The following is a 17,796-nucleotide window of genomic DNA, read 5'->3' on the forward strand; positions in this document are numbered from 1 at the left end:
ATGATTAGAACAGCCACCGAGGGCGGTGCATTCGCGGAGTCATTGAACTCTCGTCTCCGATGTGGCTCGGACCGCAGCTTGCAAATAAAACCCGGAGCCATTGATAAGCGCGCCATCTAACGGCGGGTATAATTTTGCTTATCGCGTTCTGCAGCTACGGTTAAAGATGCAGCGAAGACGTTCCAGCCAGTTTGGGGTGATAATCGTTTGCGGTGGTTTTGTGCGGCGGTGCAACTTTTCAAAGAGCGGCTGTTTTCCCGAGCGCAAAAGCACGAGAAGGTGCCGGTGCATGAGAAATGGAAAGCGTTCGCTTGGGTCAACTTCAAAGCCGACCGACGTGTTTGAGTCGGAAATTACCCTGCGCGAGAGAGTGTGACGCCATAACTTCTGGTTCAGCTCGTACTGGAGATAGTTTCCAGGTGTGTCGATTAGCATTTGCTTGCAGCGAACGATTGGCCAACCGTCTGGTGTTATTCGGGTTCCGGATGTTTCCTACCCCTTGCCGACAGGATGCTCACCCTTTGCACATGCACCCATGGAACGATGGAAAACCGTACGGCATTTATCGTCTTGAGCCATAACTCATCTCGTACCCGACGACGGCATTGGCATCACAGTGACATCGCAGGAGCTACGGTGCACTCATAAACCGGCCCAAAGGACGAAACTCAAGTCCTCCTTGATCCTTGCTGGGCCGGGGATGCATTTAACTACCTTCGAGCAGACAACCGAGCCCGGGAGACAACCACGAACGTGGGGTGGGAGAAAAACACCCCCCATTGATGACGATTGCTGCCGGTTATTGTTTCTACGGGTGATGAAACTTCTGAACTTGCAGAGTTGAGCTGGTTTGCTTGATCCTTTTCCGTAGCACCGTCTTCACCTTCGGCGAAGCTATGCGGTGAGTGTGCCTCGAATTGAAAATCCCTTCTCAAAACGGGTCTTCTTCTTTCATTGATTTTATGCGTGATTGTATTGTTACTTTTCTGTGCTCCCACAGCCCATACGCCGGAAGCCCACAATATGTTGCACACAACCTATGCATGGCCACACCACCGGTGGTTCCGGTGGCCGGGAGTGTTGCATCTAATTTATGCGCATCGTGCTAGAAGAATCTCGGCCCTGGGCTTCGGCTGCTGGGTGTGAGATTTATCATTTGCTGCTCGTTCGAATGATTCAACCAGCGGTGGCAGCAAATCTCACAAGCGTAAAGGGCTGAAGAAAATCAATATCGGCTCCAGCCCTAGTTCGGGCTCCGGCCATTGTGAGCGCTGCACCGAGATCACATTTCTCATGAGACCGACTTACCCGCAATGGGTTGAAATTGAATAATGGTTCCTGCGAATAGTCGGGCAAACCATTCACGCGGGCCATAAAGTGTCGAGACTTAGTTTCTCTGATATTGTGCGATAAAATATGCAACCAAACTAAACGCACACGGTGAACAATCGAAAATGTGGCACAACCTCATGCATGCTGAGGTCGTCCTGATTTAGGGGAAACTTTCCTAAAGCATAAAGTTTCTACCGACATCGCCATCCAGCAGCTCCGGAGCTTCGTTTCGGGATGAAACACTGCAAGTGTGGTGTGTGTGTGTGTGGAGGCACAGGCAAACGCATCCTTATCAAAGCCCGTGCCGGATACTACCTCCGGCTGAGCACTAGGGCCAGGTCACCGGGAACACCTGATTCGGTGTTGACTGCCGCGAACCGCGGGCACCTTCACCGATTATCGCACATGTTTTGGTTGAGCTGATATCACTCGGTGCCAGTGCCTTTTGAGTGGTATAAAAAGCTTCACACCACGCGATCGCATCACTTGTTCAGCCGCCATGAAGGAGATCACCGTGGTAGCACTGCTCGGCCTGGCGGCACTCGCCGCAGGCATGGTCATGGCACCGGAGGAGAAGGTAACCTACGCCGACAAAGACTTTCTGGTGAAGCAGAAGCAAATGCTCGAAGTGTTCCAGCACGTGCATCAGCACGAGGTGCACAACGAGCTGTGGCAGGTTTCGAAGGAGTACGACATCGAGCAGCACTACGACCAGTACGGTAATGTGGAAGCCGTGAAGGAGTTTGTGGCGCTGTACAAGCACGGACTGCTGCCGTTCGACGAGATCTTCAGCGTGTTTGATGATCACCACCGCGAGCAGGCTGTCGCGCTGTTCCACGTGTTTTACTACGCCAAGGATTGGGACACGTTCTACAAGTCGGTTGTGTGGGCTCGCTTCCACGTGAACGAGGGCATGTTCGTGTACGCCGTGACCGTGGCCGTACTGCACCGTAAGGATCTGGCTGGACTCGAGCTGCCGGCACCGTACGAGATCTACCCGTATTACTTCTTCAACACTGAGGTCGTGCAGAAGGCGGCCCAGTACAAGATGCAAGGATTCAGTGGCGTGAAAAAGGTGGACGGCGTGTACAACGTCGTCATCCCGACGAACTACACCGGCTGGTACGTGCACACGAACGTCGACCAGAAGGTGTCGTACTTCACGGAAGACATCGGTCTAAACACGTACTACTACTACTTCCACGCGGACTATCCCTTCTGGATGGGCGGTCAGCAGTACGGGCTGTACAAGGACCGTCGAGGTGAGTTGTACCTGTTCAAACACCAGCAGCTGCTGGCTCGCTACTACCTCGAGCGGTTGTCGAACGATCTTGGAACGATCCCCGAATTCTCGTGGTTCAAACCGATCGAGACCGGATACTACCCGAACATGCACTACTATAACGGTGTGAGCTTCCCGTCGCGTGACAACCACTACGAGGTGTACACGCCCGAACACTACCAGGACATCGACGAAGTCATCGAGTACGAACATCGCATCCGCGAGGCGATCGATCTGGGCTACATCGTGTTACCGGATGGACGCCACGTTGATCTCACCAAACCCGACTCCGTGGAGTACCTCGGCAACCTCATCCAGGCCAATCCAGATAGTGTGAATGCGCGGTTCTACAAGTACGTCGGATGGTTCGCACGCATCCTTCTCGGTGGCTCGATTGAGCACTTCGAAAATCACAAGGTACTGCCGGGCGTGCTCGAGCACTACGAGACGTCGCTACGCGATCCCATGTTCTACCAGCTGTACAAGCGCATCATTCAGTGGTACTGGGAGTTCAAGGATCACCTCAAACCGTACACCAAAGAAGAGCTGACCTACAGTGACATCACGATCGAATCGGTCGAGGTGGACAAACTGGTAACGTACTTCGATCGCTCGGACGCAGACATCACGAACGCCGTCGACGTGGAGGTGTTCGATGAGGCCACAATGAAGGCCGGTGACATGAAGAAATTCGGCAAGATCGCACACTACCAGGGTGAGGACTTCGTTATCAAGGCACGCCAGTGGCGCCTAAACCACATGCCGTTCACTGTACAGTACCACATCAATTCGGAGAAGGACGTTCAGGGTATAGTGCGCATGTACATCGGTCCTAAGTACGACCAGTACGGTCACACGTACGGCGTGAACGAGAACCGCGAGAACTTCGTGCTGCTGGACACTTTCGAGTGGGAATTTAATGTCGGTCCAAACATAATCGTGCGCGAATCGACGCAGTTCCCGTTGTACGTGCAGGATCGTACACCCTACTTCGAGCTGTACAAGTGGGTTATGGACGCGTACAACGGTGAGCGCCAGTTCCCGCTTGACATGACCGAAGCGCACTGTGGCTTCCCGTCGCGGTTGATGCTGCCCAAGGGCAAAAAGGGTGGTATGCCGTTCCAGCTGTTCTTCATCGTGTCACCTTATCACGCTCCGGCTGTACCACAGCATGAAGGATACGACTACACGCTGAACTGTGGCGTTGGTTCCGGTGCCCGGTACATCGACTCACTGCCGTTGGGATATCCGTTCGATCGGCACATCGACGAGAAGGTTTGGTTTACGCCGAACATGTACTACCTCGACACGATGATCTTCCACAAGAAGGAGGCCGATATCAACACCGTCCATTAGGGCGGCTTTTGCTTCTGTTGGTTTGCTTACAAATACACAAATAAAATCGATCAACTCGTTAAGCGAAGCAGGGCGCCGCTGATTGGCTGATTTTCCGAACAAAAAAACCTGCCCGAAACCGAATTGTTTGCAGTTTGGAACCAACTTTATCGCTGAGCAGCCACACATACACGGCACTGCTTGAAGGAGCTTGCGAGGATCACGTGTTTGCTTTGCTTTCCTGCTGAACCGGAGCCTGCAGGCCGTCGAAGAAGGCAGTTCACTGTTTGTGTTGGGCACATCGCCCTCGGGGGTAAAGTTGTACACTGGGCGTTGAGCGACATACTGAAAATGGCCCACGCAAGCCAACGCCAACGCATCCAGCGCTTTTCGTGGCGTAAGTTCTGCAAACGGCTCAGCAAACTTATCCCGCTGTCATGCAGGCATCCCGTGCGTGGCAGTTGTACAATTTCAATTAAAAGTAATGCCAAAGCCCTTCACGGCCCAGGCACGGCGTTGTCCGTCGTGAGCGTGCTGTCGTGGTTCACGTGGCTGTTGGGAGCGTAAAAATGTTGCCTTGAATTTTACATATTTACCCAGCTCGCTTGAGCAAACGTGCAATTTCCCGAGCGCACCACACGATCAACCGAAACGCCCAGTTTGTGTATGTGTGTTGGGGTTGAGTTTGCATCATCGTCAGCGGCATCCACGGCACGGTGTAAAATCGTGTTGCCCAAGCGAAGGAAATGCGTAACGATTCATAACACTACGGTGAAGTTGTGCGGGAAAGTTTTCCTTTGCATTGGGGCGGAAAAAATACAGAGCGGAAAAGTACACAGTCAACAACAGTGCTTTATAGGCGTGGAAAACGAATTAGTTTCAAATTGGGTTGTTTCACTTTGCAATAATATTCCTTGTGTTTTGTTAAGCGCCGCTCAGCGTCCCAATAGCACTGATAGGGTCGGTAGCAAGCGCAACAAAAAAAAAAAAAAACACCCGGAAATACAACGCCACGAGAACGGCAAGGTGCGCAAGGACGGCTGAAATACGTTCCCTTCGTTTGAAGGGTTACATAAATTCGAGCTGCCAAGCGAAGCGATGAAACAAGCGGATTTCCTCGTCGTACGTATGTAAAGCACGATAACAACGCCGCAGGTCAGCTCACGAACGCGAACGGAAACTTTTTATCGCCATTTTTGCTCTCCTGACCCAGGGCAACCGCAGGTCAAGCAGTTATTCTGGACTGACGGTTCACCGCTGGGCTTCGAGCTACCGGTTGGCAGCAAATTATCCGTCATTATCGTATCATAATCATTTGCACTACGCGCCATTATGCTTCGCTTCGCAGGACACTTCAAGGAACGGTACGGCACCAGCACCATCGCAACCGGCCTTGATTGTTGTGCTATTTGCCAGCAGCGCTGATCTAACTGAGCGTGTGGCGTAGGCGAAGGTGTAACTAAGTAGAATGGTGGAATGTACACTTTTTTTTCCTGCTTTTTATTTTGTTGTCTCCTTTTTTCAACTGCCTGTCTCGAAGGACCGGTGTCGAGAGCGCACAGCTGTGGTAAATAAGAGCGGTTTCATCCATTGTCATTCGTTCACATCTTAACCAGAGCCGCATCAAAGTGTTTGAAGAACCACTTCACCGTGCTGGAGGCGCTCAACGACATGCAACGTTGCATTGTACAAATGCAGTTCGCATGTAAAAACGCCGTTGAATGAAGCGATAGAGTGTGCAAAACTAGGATCCGTGTTTTGAGCGGCTTCTGCGCTGCCAGGTTGTAAGCGAATGTCATCGGTTTTATTACCGCAGCGTAAGAATTAATACCTACCATTTGACATTAGCTCTCCGAGCGCCAGAAAGCAAAACATAAATGAACTAAACCATCCGTTGCCTAATCGCCTTCGTTTTGACATCGTGTACCGTATCTCCCTGGAATGAAACATGGAAAGATGCATTATTTAAACGACCAAATAATCAATCGTTTGCCTCACAGTGTTAGATCTATTTTGTTTGCTGTTGATTGCATACTTGAGAAGAATACGAGGCCCCTAAACTGATGCCACAAGCGAATTTCACCGAAAAATTTGACTTTAAAAATTCAAGAATATTGTAACACCGCCAAGCGGTAGCAATTGAGCATTTAGTGAACCCGCTTCCATACATTTGTAAGCTAGATTGCTTGCTCTTAAATAGAGCTAACAAATTCATATCGCCGATTATTTTGCCGCACGACTAACCACGCCTTGGCTCGGTTGCCATCCATCGCTTATTGTTCTAAGCGTACTATGGGACCTTCACGGGAATGAGAGCTGCGACTATAATCATACGGATTTTAATTTTGTGTCTCAATTACAACTCTTCTGTAAATGCACAACTGTTTTTTTGTTATATCACAAGCAATAGTTTCTACGACTTCCGGTAATAAGATGCAAAGAACATAATGTAATGCGGATGCATTTCTAATCAACGATCTGCTATCAACTGGTTTGATCTTACCATCTTACACTGACCGCGTGTTTAATTTGCCACACAACCAGCCAGACATTCGTCACCATCTAATGGTTCTGTTCACACCAAATGTTCTCCATCCATGCGCCCTCCCAAGCGGCACTTTCTTGCATCATCGATTAGCGCTAATTTTACGGTGGCATAAAACTTTTGTGGTAGCTCGCACACCGCACACAAAAAAAGCACAAAAAACGCATGAGCGAGTTTGCAGCAAAAAAAAGCGGTCGAGCATGGACTCAGAGCAAAAAAAAAAACCCGTCAAACTGTGTCCCGGCCCACTTCCGAAAGGGACAACTGAGCAAACTTGTTGTTGGCAGCGGAGCATTCGAAAAACTATGCTCTCCACAACAAATCGCCCGCGTTCATCTTTGTTCCCGAAGGCGGTGAGCTTCCTGGGTCCTGTGTGCTCTAAAACACAAGGATAAATAATGGCACGGCGAACGGAGAGCACCAAGGCGTGCGGCACGGCAAACCAACCGGAGAAAAGGAAGGTGAAAAGTTTCGAACGGAATAATTTGATGATAACCTTCCGGTCGGGTTGCTGGACGGACCCGGGCCCAAGAGGCACCGAGCGTACCGTGGTGCGAAGAGAAAGGACAAAAAAGTGAAATTATGCAAATTTATTCCAGTACAACTGCGGTAGTGCGCCCGAGTTGCTCGCTCGACTGAGAGTTTTCTCCCGCGCCGGTGAAAGCCGAAGGCGGAAAAAGGACGTGCCAGAAGTAACCGAGACCGAAACCGGCACACGAAAGAAGTAACATCCATCCGTCCGTTGTCGGTTTTTGCCAAGCAACCGTCAGATTGCCCTGCTCGACGACGACGACGACGTCGACGACGCGAATGCGTAAGGTGCACCAATCTCTCGAGGGAGTTCCTGGGGGAGGGAGATGGGTGGGTGCCCCGTGCAGGATAGGAAAGGGGGAAGGGAAGGGGGGGAGGTAGCTTCTTTCATTTGCCAACGAGTCAAACCCCTTGAAGGGATTTTAGTGAGGCGTAGAGATGAAGTTTTTCTCCTGTACAGTCATGATTTGGCCACCCTTTTTGCTGGCTGACTCTCGTTCTCTCTCTTTCTCTCTCTCTACCGTAAGTGGCCACCGAACCATGCCGTCGTTCACCATTTCGAGAGGACATCCTTCGCGGGGTGGCTGCCTCAACCATAGCCTCCACAGCCCCACACCGCACGAGCTGCCACCGAAAGCCTCATTGCAGAAAAGCTGTTTAATCAGCGTTTTAAGCACAAAAGTTGTGTAAATGAGATTCTCAAAAAGCTGGAAATGATTGATGTTTGTTTTCGGTTGAACTTTTGTTGCGTTTTTTCTCTTGCTCTCTCTCTCTCTCTCTCTCTCTCTCTCTCTCTCTATCTCTCTCTCGTTTTCGTTCGTGCATGTCCTGGCGGCGATGGCGCTTTATCTAGGCGTGTTGTTCTCGCCGCAGTTCACGTCAGTTAGCGCGATGCCACTCTGAGGTCGCTGTGTGCTGTGGTTCTGATGGTACGTGAAGGTGTCTTTCTGTGTCTGCGCGTTCTTTTGGGGTTTGGTGAAAAATGCACCGAACCATCTGGAGACAGGATGAGCTTCTTACACAGGGCAAATGTTCAATTACGCACCAAACTGACCTTTCTTTTTGATTTTTTTTTGTTGTTTAGCTTATTTGCTAGTTAAAACCAACGACCAGGCGTCTCCATCGTGTGTTCTGCAATACTATCTCGGCGTGGCCACATTCCATTACCATTAACCACCACCGGACCACCCGTATCGGACGCGCGAGGCACAGAATTTAATCGAAAATGTGGTGCGCTAGAGAGGAAGCTGGCGAAAAAAGGGAAAAAAGAAATGCCAACAACACGCAATAAGCGGTACTGGGATTGCACCGAGGGTGGTTGGTGTGAATACCGAAGCACCCCCACGATCAGGGTGGCAAAATTTCCATCCCATCCGCTCCGGACCGAACATTACCGAGGAGGTACCGTCGCGGAGATTCCGATTCCGTTGTCGAGCGTCAGAAGATGCGCCACGAGGACGGCAGGAGGTGGCATTTTAAATTGTTTACATTACCATTAAATCTAAATTATGTACAATTTATTGTTTTCAAGTGTTCCATCTGATGGGTTCGGAGAAGCGGAAAGTTGGCTCGGTCACGAGCGTTCGGAGCTGTGCCGTCGACCAACGTGGCACGTGGGAAAGCCGTCGGATGAGAACCGAGCGTTGTGTGGAGGAAGCCAGGACGTGAATGATTTAATGTGAGCGTCAAAATTTACATTCGCCAGGTGTTGGCGGTTCAGGGTGGTGTTCAAATGCCAGATTTTACTGCAATTCGCCGTGTTTCGGGGAGGTTACGGACCGTTTGACTGTGATCTGGCGTAAGGCTTAGGCCTAGACCTGGCACAGAATGCATTTAATTGTTTCCTTTGCCATCCGAATAGAGTATATTAGATATGTTTGAAATGTTGAAATACTATTTTTTTTGTTAAAAAGATAAGTATATTCTCAAATATATTAGATAAGCTTTCGAAGGAATTTTCATCCAACTGTTTTCAATTGATCTTCTTCTTCTTCTTCTTCCTCCTCTTCTTTACTGACCCGCTCACAATCGAGCTCGTCGTAATGACATGGCCTACCTTGCTATGCTTAGCGAAGGTTTTCATGACTGTTTTTTAATTATTCTTAGCTGGATAGTCAGTCTTGCTTAATTGATATTGATTTCTTTAAAAAGTTTGAGTGCTCCTTGAGTTTGGTTTAAAATTCAAAAACTCGTTTGTGCCAATTCTGCCCCACTTCTAATGCCACTTCCATCAATCCAAAAATGCGTTTGGTTCAATGAGTTGAACATGACATGTTCTAAAAACAACTCACATCCACCATTGTGTTACAACTCGCAGCCCAAAAAGCGAAGTTTATGCTTCCTCAATGCCAACAACACAATGTTACCTCTGCTGCCCAAAGAAGGATGCACCGACGAACGAGAACGCAGCACTGTGTGGTGAATGGTCGGTATTAAAACGCCGAAGCATGTGCCGGTGCTAAATAGACACGTCGAGTGGGGTTGAAAGCATCCCGTGAAAACCTGTCCTGCCCACTTAATTGCCGGCGGAAACAAAAGCGGGTTGCCGTGTCTGGGAAGCAACCGGGTGGGAAAAGCACTTGCCAGGCGAAAAACTGCAACTGCCTCCCGAGCACCGAGGCTTGTTGTGCGCCTGTAGCGCCCCCATTGTTTCACCGAATAGGTGGGAGGCGCGAATGCAATCGGTAAAAGAAAGGAAGATTTAATGTTTCGATAGGATTAACTAGGGTTTTTTTTTGTCCGTGCCCGATGGCCTCCCTTCGCAACAACAACCCAACAGCAGCGAGTGCAGAAGAGTTGATCCTTTCACGGGGCGCTTTACTCCGTTTTGTGAGCGTGTTTTTTTGTTCTTTTTTTCGTCCTGCACAGTGAGGTTCTTTCCTCCGGCATTTATTGTTATCCTTTTCCGTGCAGTGTGTTGGCAGTGGCGTACGTTGGTCGTTCACCGATGCCGTGCGCTTTTTTTTCTCCCGTACAAACTTTACCACCACGTTCCTGGTCGTGTCCTTTTCGACAGTGAAAAATTGTTTTCGGCGTACCGAAGCGTTTTGCCATCAGCGTCAACCGTGGGTCGCACAGAAGGTTTTTTTTTTTGGTTTGCTGGACACAATAAACAAAAAGCCCCTTACACTACATCGTGAGGAAACGTATTGGAAAATTGATGAAAAAGTGTTGGAATTATCGAGATATGTTTTTAAATTATCCGTTTTTTTTTCTCGTCTACTTTCCGGCCAGTGAATGAGTGCAATGACAAATGACAGCTTTTAGTGCGCCGTCCGTTCATCGGCTGCTTTTCAACACCGATCCGAGTCGCAGATGGAAGACTCTTACGATTGCTTTCTTGGCGGTGGGATTGTCTTAACGAACGCTTCTTAAGCACGACCCCCGCGCATCCTTAATGCAATTGGTTGGGTTATTTTCGTACACAGGCGAGCGAACAGACATGCTGTTCCTGCAGCTCTGTGGCAATGCGCAGCTCGCCCTCGTGTGAAGCACAACAATTTTTCCTGCGCTTTATTCCGCCAGGAAAGCAGTTTTTATCCGGTTCTGTGGCGGAGAGTCGAGACTTTTATTTAAAAAAAAATCTCTCACACACACAGCACACCATCGCCCAACGGATGGTTAGTGATCCTTGTGGTCGGTGCCGCGCTTTTGTCTGGCGAACGGTCGCCGTCGGCCATTGGAAGAAAGAGAGAGAGTGAGAGAGAGCCCGAAGCATGGGGTACCGGTGCGATTATTTATGTTTTTATTTATTTTACGCCATATTTTTATCCAATTTCGCCGGGTAAGCTGATGGTGGGCGAATGGCGAGCATCAGCGCCAGGCAATCAGCAGATATATATTTTCAAAAACGGCAATAACCCACCAAAGTCCTGTTCATTGGCTTGTGTTGCTGTGGGCTGCTCGGTTCATTCTTTGTTTGCCAAGTTCCCGTGCCTGTGTGTGTGTGCGCGTTACGTATGGGAGCGAGGACTCATTCGCTGGGACTGGCCGTTGCGCCGGCAATCCCTTTGTGCGCTGATCTATTCAGCCATACGCGGTGAATGATGGGATGTTAACCCGTGCGGATCCGCAGACATGTTTATGTTTCGAGTGCTTTGTTTTGCCGCGGGCGCGCGCGTTAAGCTACGTGTCCGCAACAATGCCGCCATCGCGCTTTTCGAGAAGAGAGTGCATCGATCAGGCGAAGAAGAAAAAAACCATGCCGCTTATCATTCGCTCCCGAGCTGAATTGTAACACGTCGGGGAAAACATTGCGTGATTTTACTCCCCAAACTTCAACCCAATCAGTGCTTCCGAAAGGAGCACTCCACGAATCGCTCCATTGTCTTCCGTAAAGCTATCGCGAAAACGCCGAAAAGCAGCAGTAAAGCACCAGCAGCCGCGGTACTCATCGAGAGAAATAAATTAATTAAAAAGTTGATCACACACTTGAATGGTCTGTTGCCTCGACGCGAATTCCCGAAACGAATCAACGCTTGCGAAACGATCGGTTTGTCATGCATTGTCGATCCGATCCGAAGCATCTCCGTCACGAGCGTTTGGATATGTTTGCTCAGCGAGAAGCCGTCGCGTGTGTGCGGTGCGTTGTTTGGCACATACCTTTTTTTTTTGCCCGCACCGTGTATGTGTCGCTCACCACTTGGTCTGATTGCTTTCGAGGCCCTCCAGTAATGATGAGATGTCATTTGGGATTACGGTAATCCGGGGGAATTATTGAAAACCAATTCCACGGTTCTTTGGAAGCATCACGAATGCAAACGCACCGTATTGCGTGCGTGTGCTCGGTTGATGTTGAGGGTGGCCACCAACAAAAACACACGCACAAACCCACAGAGAAAAGAACTTTAAAACCGATCCGTACGTGCCAATCACGCACGCATAGCGCATCGGAGCTTGATAAATTTTGAAAAGGTTTATAAATAAATTTAACTAGACACCACATTTCACATGCCACCGTCCCTAAGTGCGGCCATCTTTCGATAAACCGGAAGCCAAAAGCCTTCGATGCTCGCCTGCACGCCTGGCGTAATTGGGTTGCGGGCGGATATTCGGACTTAAAACTGCACTTCCGGGCAGAAACTCGGACGGGACGCTGCGGGCCGACGTCTGACTTTCCCAACCAGTCAGTTTAACGGACGGAACGTGCTCCGGAAGTGCGGTCACGATAGAAGCCGGTCCTTATGATGGCCATAATTAGCTGCTCGGCTTTTCTCCTACTGCCGGAAGGACGCACCCACAGACCGAGATGGCCGGAGGGCCCGATCATGGCCGGCGACTGATTGCGGTATTTTTCTGCCTCCGTGGCTTTATTTTACGCTCACCGGGGATTTATTATTATTATGCCATACGCTCGAGATATTTACCGGCCGGGTTAAAACGGGTTTGCCGACTTGCGCACAGTTTGCCAATGGCTGAGCTGCCGACTTGGTGACATACTCGAAGAGACTGCTTTTGGGATCTGAAATTGGCTGACCCATCGAGGGCACCTAAGAATCGTCACGTTCCACTGGATGCTTTTTTTTTTGTTTGTGAACGATGTGATATAAATAAATCCTCATCGCATTAGCGAGCGTAGGATTTGTTATATTTCCACTTCATGATTTCCAACACCACAAAGTTGTTGAAATTCTTAAAACTTAGCTTAGAACAGGTTTTTTTGCTAGCGGTACGACTTCATTTCCCTGAATTGCACCAACTCTAACGGCATCCGTCAATCCACTACCAGGCCTCGATTGTGCAGACGGAACAATGAGCTGTGCTGAAATGGAGAAACAACTCTCCAGGCCGACTCTGACTCTGAGGTGGCACAAAAGAACGCATCGTGCGCTACAAACGGCGTTTGGTCGAAACTTTCGAGCGTTTCCGGCACACGAAGCCACAATCATCCGCAGCCAGAATTTATCGAGCCGGTCACTCCTGCTAACGGTAACTCGGAGCAACAAGAGCATGCTAAAAACCCGGCTTCATTCATCCGGCGTGCTTCCGTTCGGATTTGCAAAATGGACAGCGTGTTTCCGGCCGTTACAGGTGCAACGGTGCGGCCCCGAACGGCGGTAGCGCGGGAATTTAATGGAGCAATGTTTGGAGGGTTTCGACGGTTTTGCATTAAATTATTTCCCGCTTTCGAGGAACAACATTATGAAGCCCATTTTCCAGCAATTATCCAACAAAAATCACGCGTGAATTGCGAGCAGCGGGAGCAGCAAGTTTGTACTTTTCCGCTTAGACACCGGCCAGAAAAGACGTGTTGCTGCACGTACAAAAGCGAACGCTCGAAATGCTTTTCCACGGAGCGTCCTTTCGCAAATAATTCACCGACTTTCAATGCAACACCAACCAATTATCCTTCGAAGTTGAACCCATATCCCAACGATTCATTTCAGCAATATTAGGTGGCCTTTCAAATGGATTTAAATTACCCTCTGCAAACTCATCACATTTTCCTTATTTATCTTCCGTGTGCTCGGTGATGCTCCCCACCTGTTCTCGACCTGTTCTGTGCCAACAAATTCGCCTGATTTTCCATACAATTTGCTGCCATGCCAGCACCCGCACCATCAATGTCGTCCATTCAGCACCGGCACGAATACAATTTCACCATAAATTAGGATGAGCGGTACGACAAAATAAATATCTAACCCCCACGCTCTTCGGAAGCAGCAGACAACGAGTTGCACGCCGGTCCGGATCCGAAACCGGAAACGACAATGTGGGCATTTTTCACCGTTCTCCCCCAAAGGTCCGCCCACTCGGTTCTTTCGGGGCCCAGCGGTTTCGTAACCCAGGGCGCGTAGGGTTCACCTTCAATCACACGGTCCTCGAACCCGAACGCCGCCATCATCACCAACGAACATCCTCGGAGGACGCGTGTGACATCACGCGGGTACGGCATCGAACCCTGAGTGTGCGATTCCGCCTCCGGGTTTTCAAATAGAAAAATCTGAGCTGGCAATTTTACATCTTCTTTTTTGGGGGAGCGCTCGGCGACCACTTTCACTCTTTCGCTCGCTGCCGCCGTAGGCTGAATAAATTTGCAATCTTTCAAAATGAGATAACGCTTGTTACGCGCCTCGTGGCCGACGTGTATATAAATAAATGATTACTTAATATTCAAGAGCCATTCTCGACGCCTGCCTGCGTGTGCCCTTGGGGACGGATGAGCCACTTTTTGGGCGCGACAATATGGGCCCGACGGAGGAATGCTGCCCACCCGACTCGTGGTCCCGTGGCCCTGGGCCATCCATCAGCTGTTGTGACTTCGCTGACACTTACTTTATTCTTTCCCGTGGCTGTAAAATTAGCTTGTTCATGGTAGCGAGCATATTAATGAAAATGGGAGGTCTTCCGGGGCCGTGCTTAGTAGGGGTTTTGTACGCGTTGACATGTTTTTTCGCGGTTTGTCTCACGCCACCTGGCTAACGGTTCACATTACCATTAGCAACTAATTGGCCAATCGACGGGATAGGCTTAAGGATGTGGATTTTGGATGCACTTTCGATGGCGTGGAAGTATCGAGTGAAAATATTTACCATTTTACCAGCGGGTTGTTTGGGTGGATGAACATTTCTCGCAAACTCGCTTCAATTGACGGCATCCTTCCGTTCGACCGTGAACAAGAAGGAAAAAAACCAGGCTCCATTGCAATACCCCTTTGTCTGTTTGAGGCCTTTTTGCTGTAAAACTTTCCGTGGAAAACTCCCCGTTTACACGGTCACTATCGCGGCCCGAGAAGTTCAAAGCGAGCGATCCGCGCTTTTCTGCTTCTGCTTTTTCGCATCCAAAGTGCACCTTGAATCAATGGCGAAAACAGGGGCGCTTAACAAAAAAAAATAGAAAAACAAGAAGGCAGAAACCAAGCCCACTCCGATCACGGCAAACAACCGCCCAGAACCGAGGACGGCAACTTTGCAATTCCGCGAGCGACGGGATTCATTTACACTTTCCCACACCGCTCCACGGAAGCTCATTTCGGCGCGTAAACAGCATCGGAAGTGGAAATAGCTCTCACCCGGAGCCCGTTTGAAAGTTTCCAATCGTTCGCTTTCAAATCAAAGTTTTGCAGAAAGTAATCAACTCACTTCGTTCATGCGTCGTTTCCCATTTCACTCGAATGGAGTTCTCCAAAAATTTTGTATTCGGATCCGCATTTGCTTCTGCAAGCATTCAAGCGGGTGAGCGCGTTTTTTTTCTTTCCTTTTTTTTTGCGAATACTCTCTCCTCGAGCATCCGGATCACCGGTTTTCTGCGGGTTTTGCTTGTGCTTGACTGTGTGTGTGTTTTTTTTCCGTCGCTCACATTGCCTCACTATGGCTCGTGATTTTTTTTTTGGTTTGCCTCGCTTCATTCACTTCCATTTCCTTTCATGAGCCGAGGGCCACGATCGATGCGAGGAAATGGCTTCGATCGGCGGAAAGCGAAGTTGGCCACTAAATGCACTCGGTTCCAGCAGGTGTAACTGCTTCGATATGCAGATTTAAACGAATAAAATGTGATAGATTAAAATGAGGATGAATTCTAATAAGCCTTCAGGAACTTACATTTTTTCTCTCTCTCGTTCGTTTTCTGCTCGCTCTCGCGTACTTCCTTCTCGCGGTCACCCTCTATCGGCTGGGGCGTGTGCGGGTGGGCATGCTCTGGAAAATGGTGCGCAAAAGTAAAGAAATCTCGCTCAGTGGGTGTGATTGAGGCGGGCGTTTACAAAACGATTAGGACGATCTCGGGCATGCACAGGGCGACAAAGGCAGCGAATGGAATGAAAAAGCGTGGGAAAGAAAAAGAAACAAAACGCATCAACTTTCCGCTTAACCTTTGATGATCGAACCGTTTTGAGATGCCAAAAAAAAAAGGGCGGCGATGAATCTGAAATTTAGATAAGCCCCGCGTGCGGCATGAGTATGCAAAATACTTCGGAAAAATGAGCATTGTTTGGGGAGGGAAATGGGAAAACAAAGTTCCGCGTTTCGTGCGAGTGGTGGTGGGATCAAGAATAAGTTTTCAAATAATCCCGTCCCACCACGTGCGGCACAAGGAAAGTGTTGGCGGTGGCCGGTCAATGAAACGGCGGTAATGAAATGACGAGCGCACAAACTCGAGCCATTTGATTGGAATCAAACGGCACGGCTTATCCGAGGCTACGCAAACGGTGGATTCGATTGCACCGCGAGCCACCTGGGCCAGGTAATGTGCCTTCCATCGGTGGATTGTTGTAAAAATTAGGTCGTTCGAGGCACACTAATAACTGTCCATTTTCATCGATAACAGCCGAAGCTCATGGGCAATTCCTTCCATAATGGCCGGAAATCCAGCTCGCCCGCACGAATTGGCCAAGCCGATTTACAGTCGCAATATGCTGGCCACGCCGGGCAATGCATGCGGGCAATTTTCCGGCTAGTTGAGTGAAATCTAATCTCACTAATGAGGAAATATGACATGCTTACGACAGATGCCCCTGCCAACGGGCCACAAAGGCCAGCGTTCGAACGCTGGCCACACCGAAGCGAACTTTAGGCGTCATTCACCAGGTTGAGTAGTCGGGGCTTATCGGATTGAAAGTCAGGCCCGCGGCATAGCCAGCACGGGAACCGAACTGTCGCTGGACCCGCAGTTTCGCGCAAAAGTATCATTATTTTTAATTATCAAATGCCCACCATCACGAAGAGGCCGCGTACGCGCAGCGAAAAGCGATAGAAGCCGGATTATCGCGCGGTCTGGCAGCCGTTCGCACGGTCCCTTGTATCGATCGGTCCCCAAAGCGTTCGCTAAACATCGTTCCAGCGAGCACGAGAGCGGCTCGGTTCCGTCGGTTTTTGGCGCATTTTCAGCACAACTGTCAATCGATAGCTAGCGAACCGTGTCTAATGAAGCTTTCAGCGGCAGCCACAGCAGCAGCAGCAGCAGCAACAGCCCGGGACTCGGAAATATGCTCACATGTCTCCCAGGCAGCGGCGAGTATGTATCGGCACCGGCACGGCCCGGTGCGCCCGCGAATGGCTAGCAGATTCGAGATAACGCAGGGTGTGGTTCCAACCGGTGAAAGAGCCACACACACACACACGCAGAAGGAAAGTTTGCCCCAACGGGGAAAAAGCATCCGCCCCGGTGGATCGTACGCACCATCCCGTACGCGTCCGTTTCGTTCGTTTGTTCATTCATTTGGTGAATTGAAAAACATTTATTTGCTTGCAAGCCCCGCGTTGGAAGCACCGGAAAATGGCATTTTGGGTGGGGGAAGGGCGGAAAAAGGCGATGTATGGAAGCCACCCTAAACAGGGTAGCGCCGCGCGAGCGAAGGAAAATCACTTGCCCTCCCGGCAACAGGGTGCCTGGCGATAACCACTTTGAACGAGGCTCGACGTTTTTGGGTGCGCCATTCGCAGCTGCACGGAAACTCGAATGCGCCCGTGGGAAGGACCACATGGGAAAGCACCCCGTACACGTTGGGAACGGAAACGAAAGAGAGAATGCGAGCAACAACGACAACAACATAAAAAAAAAACGAAATAAATTAATCGAATGCGCTCCCTTTACGGTTCCTGCACGGCCACGCTCGATGACAGATCGAATCGAAATGGTTTGGCTCCATTTGATGGAACCGTCCGCAACAGCCGATGCCCTTTCGAGCCGATCTGAACATTAGTCTTCGCTCGAGCGCAGTCGAACGAAAGGGACCTTTCGCGGGTACAAAAAAAAAGAGGAGAAAAAAAAGGAAACACGCTTCAGGCCGTGGCTATCCTCTGGTACGGGAGCCAATTTCCAGGCGGGTTTGTTG

General features: G+C 49.8%; 2 protein-coding genes across 2 annotated transcripts in view; one reads left to right on the plus strand and one right to left on the minus strand.

Annotated features, from left to right (window-relative positions):
- Positions 1-17,796, minus strand: part of LOC128720139 (uncharacterized) — a 163,126-nt gene that overhangs the window by 8,765 nt on the left and 136,565 nt on the right. Inside the window, exons 3-4 of the mRNA XM_053813789.1 lie at positions 15,566-15,661; positions 5,785-5,885 (exon numbers count right to left, since the gene is read on the minus strand). Coding sequence (XP_053669764.1) covers positions 5,785-5,885; positions 15,566-15,567 — 103 coding nt within the window. The 5' untranslated portion in view covers positions 15,568-15,661. The remainder of the gene's footprint in view (positions 1-5,784; positions 5,886-15,565; positions 15,662-17,796) is intronic.
- On the plus strand, positions 1,832-4,022 carry LOC128720553 (larval serum protein 2-like). The gene has a single exon (XM_053814227.1). It carries the CDS (start codon positions 1,832-1,834, stop codon positions 3,968-3,970), a length of 2,139 nt encoding a protein of 712 aa, XP_053670202.1. The 3' UTR covers positions 3,971-4,022.

This window comes from Anopheles nili, chromosome 2 (genome assembly GCF_943737925.1).
Source record: "Anopheles nili chromosome 2, idAnoNiliSN_F5_01, whole genome shotgun sequence".
In the NCBI taxonomy this organism is placed as follows: domain Eukaryota; kingdom Metazoa; phylum Arthropoda; class Insecta; order Diptera; family Culicidae; genus Anopheles; species Anopheles nili.

Bases quoted from the DNA above. Each gene is read 5' to 3' on its own strand.
- LOC128720553 (XM_053814227.1), top strand. From the start codon at position 1,832: ATGAAGGAGATCACCGTGGTAGCACTGCTCGGCCTGGCGGCACTCGCC.